At 41.2% G+C, this 8,199-nt stretch overlaps 1 protein-coding gene across 1 annotated transcript; it reads left to right on the top strand.

The window, feature by feature from the left end:
* The first annotated feature begins 6,193 nt into the window (after positions 1–6,193).
* LOC102770735 (sperm acrosome membrane-associated protein 4) lies at positions 6,194–6,571 on the top strand. The gene has a single exon (XM_006756685.1). It carries the CDS (start codon positions 6,194–6,196, stop codon positions 6,569–6,571), a length of 378 nt encoding a protein of 125 aa, XP_006756748.1.
* The last annotated feature ends 1,628 nt before the right edge of the window (positions 6,572–8,199 follow it).

Below are 8,199 nucleotides of genomic sequence, written 5' to 3'. Positions count from 1 at the left end.
TGCCTCAGATTTCTTGGGGTTAATTTTGTATCCTGCTACATTGCCAAATTCATGTATTAAGTCTAGTAGCTTTTTGATGGAGTCTCTAGGGTTTTGTTTTCCATTCATTTTTAAAGAGAATGGAAGAGTAAGGGAAAGACAGAGAGAAATATTGATGTGAGAGAATCACATTGATTGGTTGCCTCCTGCACGAGCCTTGACCAGGGCTGGGAAGGAGCCTGCAACTGAGGTATGTGCCCTTCAACCAGAATCAAACCCAGGATCCTTTCAGTATGCAGGCCAACGCTCTCCCCACTGAGCCAAACCTTCATCAACTTTCACCCAGAAAGCTGTGTTTTCCACCGACTAACTCTCTCTTCTTCTACTGTAGCTCTGCTTCTCTGGTTAACAAAGCAACTGAACAATAATGAAAGGAAAAAAGACATCATGTTACTCCTTTAGTTAGAAGCCTCTTATAGCTTGTCATGGAATGAATCCAGACTTACAGTAATGGCCTACAACACCCCCCACCTCCAATCTCTAGCCTCTCAGATCTCATTAGTTTCCCGCTCACTCTGGCCACATGGTCTTTTCTCCTGTTCTGAATAGAAAGCCAGGATAGCCCAGCCTCTGGACCTTTGCACTTACTGTTCCCTTTTCCTGGAAAGCTCTGGCTTCTGATGTCACGTTTCTGGTTCCTCAGTATCCAAGTCTCAAGTCAAATACCACACCACTGTGAGGCCATCACTACCATCTTATCTCAGGTAGCTCAGCAACACCCTAAGCCAGGCACTCTACTCTGAATATAATGCCAACTCCATAAAACCAAGGATCTTGCCTCTCTTCTGCTCTACTCTATTTGCCTTAGCACATAGTAGGAGTTTTGTTGAATAAAGGAATGAGGACCCCCACCTAGCAAACTTCTTCTTTTAAGAAAGGGAGGATCAAAGTGACCTTTTCCATAAGGTACTCGGTAATATGCTCACGTGGCAGAACTATTCTGACAGCCCCTCATTAAATCCAACTCTGAATATATTAACTGCTCAAGAAGCCACCAAGGAACCAATAGGATCAATTTGAGTCTTTCTCTTTCCCACCTGGGAGCCTCGTCATCCTTCATTTGATAAATCAATGCAGGAGGAAAAGGAGTGGCATCATATTCAATGACAAGGTTGGCCTCTGATAATTTGCATTATCTCTGAAGAGAATTCAAAGGGACTAACTCAATCTCAGGGCCCTAGGGCAGTTATTCTCAAAGCTTAGTATCCAGGCTAGCAGCATCAATACCACCTGGGAACTTGTTAGAAGTGCACATTCTCAGGGCCCACTCCTGATTTGCAGAATCAGAAACTTTAAATCTGTTCAAACAAACCCCGTGCTAAAATATGAGAACAGTGCCCACACTTGTGCTTTATAATCACCTGCCGAGCTTTTACAATTTGCATCCTGAGCACCTGTATTAGAGGTTCTGATTGAGTTGGTCTGTTACAGGCCAGGACTATATTTAATTTCAGTTCTGCTAGGTGATGCTGATGGATCTCCAAAATTTAGAATCATTGCCCTAGTGTGGGAACAGGGTAGTTTCACGTATACCCCGGTACTTCATAGAAGTTTCCCCTACAAAGAACTATAATTTGGAATTCAAAAATTGTTCACTTCACAGTTTTACAGTCGGGGAGAAGGGAAAAGGCTTGGACTAAAATACAGCATATGGTTATAAATGCTAGGGTTGTATAGCCCCATGCAAAGCATTGATTCATAGGGAATCACATTAAAGCGATGTAATGTTCAAAAGCAAGTTCCGTGGTAAGCAGCCGCTATAATAGCATGACTTATTCCAGAAGGGAAGTTTCATTTCAGGGGTGCTTAACATATATCAAATATGTTTGGAGTTAATGAAAATGCAGGAAGCACCAAGTTAATAGGGCACTTTTAAACCATAAAACTGAATTTAACTGCACTAAGAATGACAATTCTCTGCACAAAAGGATGTTTCACAACCTGATTGATCATATTGAGAATTCCAGGGATGCTGTGTGGCATCTTCTTTGAAGAAGCTGAACTGACTGGGAGAGGGAGGCTTCTTTAGAATATGGTTATTTACTTCTTAATTCAACACAGAATAATTAAAGAGAGACTTCACTTTATAAGGCCACAGAACAGCTTGTTTCATAAAATTGTTATAAGCCTCCAGACTCTCATTTCTATTTTAGTAGTGATTCCTTATATTTGTTTTCAGAAATATTTCAAATAGATAGCCTTTGGTTTCTATTTTTATATTTGCTTTTTTCGTTGTTAGAAACAAGATAAAGTTAGAATGGCAAGAGAAAGGGCATTTATTTTTACAATAAAATAAACTTACTTTGTATGATATTGAAACTATCTCTTTTGATATAGGTAGTCCTATATTTTAGCTGCTTAATTTCATACTGAATTATTTAGTTGAAAAATTAAAAGCAAAGCCTAATGAAACAAAGTTACTTGTTTTTCTCATTTTATGGATGTATTGTTAAATATAAAAACAGCTGTTTCATTTTCAGTTTCCTGAATTGAATCACCATAAGGGCTTTGCTGAAATTATATTTGATTAATAGCTCTTTTAAAACTTCCCCTATAAAATTTATTCGTGATATTTTCTTTCCATATAAAAAGGGATTACTGCTGTGTGTGTTAGGCATTTTGTTAGGTCTCCTTAGTTCATTAGACTGCCAGATTATGATTAGCAATACATATTAGGCCATTTACTAAACAAAGGATATTGGAAAAATGCTACATGCAAAGCATTGTGTTACAAGTGGTTCAACTTTCTAAATTTGAAATTAGATTGAGAGTATAATACATTTAGAAAATGTGGCTAGTTAAATTTAAAATAATTAAAATTAAATAACATTACAAATTTAGTTCTTCAGTCACACTAGGTACACTTCTAATGCTCATAGCCATATGTGGCTAATGGCTACTACATTGGACAGAAAAGATATAGAACACTTCTATCATCCCAGAAAGTTTGACTAGATAGTGGTATACAGACTAGTTTGTGAGGAAATACATGTTTTAAAAATTGTTTTCTAGGATAGTTTTAAGAATTTTAATACAATTAAATTAAATGTTAAATAAATAAGGAAATATGCCACACGGAGTATTTTTTTAATCTTTATTGTTTAAAGATTAAAAAACAGCCTGAGTGCCCATCAGTAGACGAGTGGGTAAAAAAGCTGTGGGACATTTACACAATGTAATACTATGCTGTAGAAAAGAAGGATTTCTTACCCTTTCCAACATCATTGATGGACCTTTCAGTCACTTTTTTTGAACTATATGCTATCTACACTAACACAGAGCTTCAATTCCCCACTATACCCTCTGTATATCTACTCCAGGACCAACCAAAGTAAACATAGACTGGCTTTCCAGGATTCTCATAATTTAATTATTCAGCTTGAATTACTATATGACTCTTCCTCCAATGAAGACCCAACTCTAATTCTTTCTGTAATTTTTCTTATTGTAGGACATGAATACTCCAATCTCTCTCTCTCTCTCTCAAAAGCAGCAGTGAAATCCCTCCCTACATAAGCAACATAGTGTTGTTTCAAAATATTTGCAATGAATAAATTTCAAAAGGTACTCTGACCTTTAATTTAAATTTTAATTAAATAAAGATTACTGTATTCAGAAAAAAATTATTTTTGAATATTAGTTTAAAACCTAAGGAGCCACACACAAACACCTCCATGCCTAGATTCTAACAAGGCAAATATTTTCAAGTATTTTTTAATCTCTTCATGATTGCTTAATCCAAAATACTGTATCTCCTTTCCTACTAGACTATATGTATCTGGAAGGTACAGAGATTATTTAAAAACGAGGCAGGGTAGGAAATATTAACACAACTTTGGTCTGAAAGTCTTCTCTTAATCTATACCATTTATTTTTGAGACAGATGTTTGGAGGACATGTTTTTAGGGCAGAACCAGTACTAGTGTAAAGCTATGCCTGTTAAGCCCTCCTGTGCCATCTGCTTATGGGAATGTACACATTCCCATGTACAACATTAAAATAGCTGCTGCTTTTGGAGGTCACTTTACTAGGGTTGAGACTCACTTCCCACAACCATAAAACCAAAGTGAGATATGATCTTCCACCTGTCAGAATGGCTATTATAAATAAATCAACAAGCAAGTGTTGGTAGGGATGTGGAGAGAAGGGAACTCTTGTGCACTGTTGGTGGGAATGCAGATTGGTGCAGCCACTGTGGAAAGCATTATGGAGGTTCCTCAAACTATGAAAAATGGAACTCCATTTGACCCACTTCTAGGAATATATCCCAAGAAATCAGAAACACTCATCAGAAAGAATATATGCACCTTTATGTTCATAGCAGCATAATTTACAATTTATGCTCAGATCTGGAAACAGCCCGAGTGCCCATCAGTAGACGAGTGGGTAAAAAAGCTGTGGGACATTTACACAATGTAATACTATGCTGTAGAAAAGAAGGATTTCTTACCCTTTCCAACATCATTGATGGACCTGAAGAATATTATGCTGAGTGAAATAAGCCAATCAAAGAAAGACAAGTATCACATGATCTCACTTATAAGTGCAATCTAATGAACATAATAAACTGACGAACAAAATAGGTCCAGAGGCATAGAATAGACTGACATATCTCAGAGGGCAGGGTGTTTGGAGATGAGAAGAGAGTGACCAAAGTATATATACTAGAGGCCTGGTGCACGAAATTCGTGCAAGAGTATGCCTTCCTTCCCCTGGCTGCCGGCACTGGCTTCCCTCTAACAACACCTGGGACCCAGGCTTCCCTCTGGCCGCCAGCAGGCATCCAGGACCTGGGCTTCCCTCCAGCCGCTTGCAGGCACCTGGGACCCGGGCTTCCCTCGCAGCCCCCGCTTCATCCGGAAGGTCAGCTGGAAGGACGTATCGTCTAATTAGCATATTATGCTTTTATTATTATATATATGCATAACCAATGGACATAGACAATAGTGTGTTGAAGACCTAGAGTACGGCAGGGCCTTGGAGCAGGGGAGGAAGAAGGGGGAGGTTGGGGGACATCTGTAATATAGTCAACAACAATAAAAAATATTTAAAAAAAAGAAAATCCTGCCAATGTCTGGCCTCAACATCCCCCTCTAGAATGGGAACCACAATAGTACCTACCCCATGAGGACAACATGTTAAGATACTTAAATTATCATCTGGATACAGACCAGAGTTTAAACCTGGGCTCTGCCTGTTCCCACTAAGGGATGCCTCAGTTTCCCCCTCTGGAAAGAGAAAGAGTTCCTTTTTTGACACCCGTGGGGACTGTTTTGAGACTCAGCTGCTTCCTATAATGACCCTCATTTGTTAAGCTCTAGCTATGTGCCATGCTCTGGCTGTGCCTGCTCCGTGTACCTGTTTGCTCATCTGAGAAATGGCGCTAATAGGTAGAAAGATTCCAACTGGAGAACATAGGTGGAGCTCTCTGCACGGTGCCTGTCACCCTGTCCAATGCTAGAAGCCTGGGAGCTGTGGTGAGCCCTGCCTTTCCGACTCCTATCATCACAGTGCAAGAGTAGGCCTTTAATGCATCTAGCACTGGTCTTGTGCACAGCAGGTGCTCAATAAATGCCCTCTTTGGAATTAAATAAACCTGAGATCTAATCCTGGCTCTAAGGCTTTGGACACCTCCCTTTTCCTCCTGAGCCTTGGTTGGCCCATCTGAGAAATGGGCTCACCATGGGCACTGGGCAGGAGCATCACCTGACACCCAGCAGAGCCTAAGACTGAGTGGCCAGGATGGCAAGTGTTGAGTGGAGTGTTCTTACCTCGGTGGGGTGGCAATGACCTTGTTCCCTGGTAGGTCAGTGGGCCAACCTGCCCTGCAGATTATGACACCCCTCCCCCACCCATGACCACACCCCCACAGTGGCCAGTGGAACCCTGAGGGGTCTGTGAGGTCACCCCATTCCGCTCCACAAAGATTCTCTTGGGGCAGCAGCTACTTGCTGTCTCTGTCCCGGGGAAGCTTCAGAGACCCCGGGACTCAGGAGCCGTGGTCAGGAAGAAGCTCCTAAGAGGGACACGGAGCGCTGGGAACCAAGGACACTCCAAGTGCTGACCCCGGGAGGCCAGAACCAGGGACAAAAGTGTTGTGGGCGTGAGGAGTGTCATTCAGCAGTTCCAGGAGGCCCACCGCCACCAGGCCACCATGGTCCTTGGCTGCCTACTGCTCCTAGTGATGGCTCTGCCCACAGTCATGACAGGCATCAAGATGTGCATCTTCTGTGATGTGACCGACTCATCCTCCATCTGCCCCGGCATCCTCATGACCTGTGGCGACGACGAACAGTGCTTCACCGGCCAAGGAATGATCCCCGGCCTCGGCCCTGTCACCAACAAAGGCTGCATGCTGTCCACTTCATGTAGCCGCCATGTAGAGCCTGTCATCTACCAGGGTGTCACCTACAAGTTCAACTCCACCTGCTGCGATGGCGAACTGTGTAACAGGGCCCCCATCCCCGCAGGCAGCCTGAAGACAGCGGCCACCACCTGCCTGGCACTGGGTGTGCTGCTGCTGCTTCAATGACTGTGACCAGCGTGAAGGACAGGGCCTGGGACTGGTCTCAGGGCTCCACTGCTCCTTGTGCCTCATGCCCCTCCTCCTCCCTCCCCCCATTAAATGGCCAGAGGCCCTAGACAAAAAATAAAATAATGATGATAAACCTTTATAGTACTTTTTCATGTAAATGATAGTGTATCAGTCTTTAGATATAAGTAATAGTTCTTATGCTGTTATAGCTAAGAGGAGTGATGAGTTGAGAAAATTATCCAGATAATCTACGACCAGAGGCCAGATTTCTTTAGACTGTGAAAGGTGATGGCTTAAAAAAAAACACAGGGCATGGTTGGCTGAACTGCATGTAGATCTCTTGAGACTGTATCACACTATCTAGTGGCTCTCAAACTCTTAGAAACACCTGCCACATTCAGACCAATTAATTCATGATCACTGGGGGGGTGGGCCCCAGGCATTGGTTGTCTTTTAAATTCCCTGAGAACCACTGGCAAAACAGAATGAAGCATTCTGTCCCAAGAAGATATACGAACAGCCAATAGATATATGAAAAGATGTTCAATCTCACTAGCAGTTAGGGAAATGCAAATCAAAACTACAATGATATACCACCTCACACCTGTTAGAGTGGCTGTTATAAAGACAAGTAATACCAAGTGTTGGAGAGGTTTTGGAAAAAAGGGAACTCTCATTCACAACTGGTGGGAATGTAGACTGATACAACCACCATGGACAACAGTCTGGTGATTTCTCAAAAAATTAAAAATAGAGCTACCATATGACCCAGCAATCCCTAGTCTGCGTATATACCCGAAAAACTAAAAAAACACACCATGTATTCGCAAAGATATATGCATCCCTGTGTTCCTTGCAGCATTATTCATGGTGGCCAAGACATAGAAACAACTAAAGTGTCCTGCGATAGAGGACTGGATAAAAATGTGGTACATATACATAATGGAATACTACTCAGCCATAAGGAAGGACGAAATACTGCCATTTGCAACAATGGATGGAGCTTGAGAACATTATGATAAGTGAAATATATATATATATATATATCCCTAATATTCAAATAGACCGAACAGCTGAACAACCAAATAATTGAACAACCTTAATATACAAGATAAAAGCAAAATTTTATTAAGATAAATTTATTTAATGATATTAATCTTTTTAACTTTGTAGAGTTTCAAGAAGGCCCAGTGTGTTATTAATTTTCATTAATGCTCCATATGTGTTTGAAAAGCTTTTATATTCTGAAATTATTGCGTGTATTAGATCAAGTGTGTTAGTTGTTTATCTCAAATGTCATATATTGTACTGATTTATCGTTTTCTTTCACCTGCTACATCTATAAGCTGGTAGGAAGAATTTTGAAATCCTTTCACTAAGGCGTTTTATTTGTGCACTTATCTTCATAATCTGTCAAAACTTATTTTATATATTTTGACACTGTTTTTAGATGCATAATTACATAGTCTCAGTATGTAGCACAGGTATATCTTTTTGAGAAGTGAAACTCTTATCATTATACTAGAGGCCCAGTGCATGAATTTGTGTATGGGTGGGGTCTGGCTGGCCCGGCCCCAATCGGGGCCTGATCAGGGGCAGGCCGGCTAGGGGAAGGGGCTTTGGGC

This window comes from Myotis davidii, unplaced genomic scaffold, assembly GCF_000327345.1.
Source record: "Myotis davidii unplaced genomic scaffold, ASM32734v1 scaffold314, whole genome shotgun sequence".
Taxonomy (NCBI): Eukaryota; Metazoa; Chordata; class Mammalia; order Chiroptera; family Vespertilionidae; genus Myotis; species Myotis davidii.
This window is presented reverse-complemented; position numbering and strand designations above follow the sequence as displayed.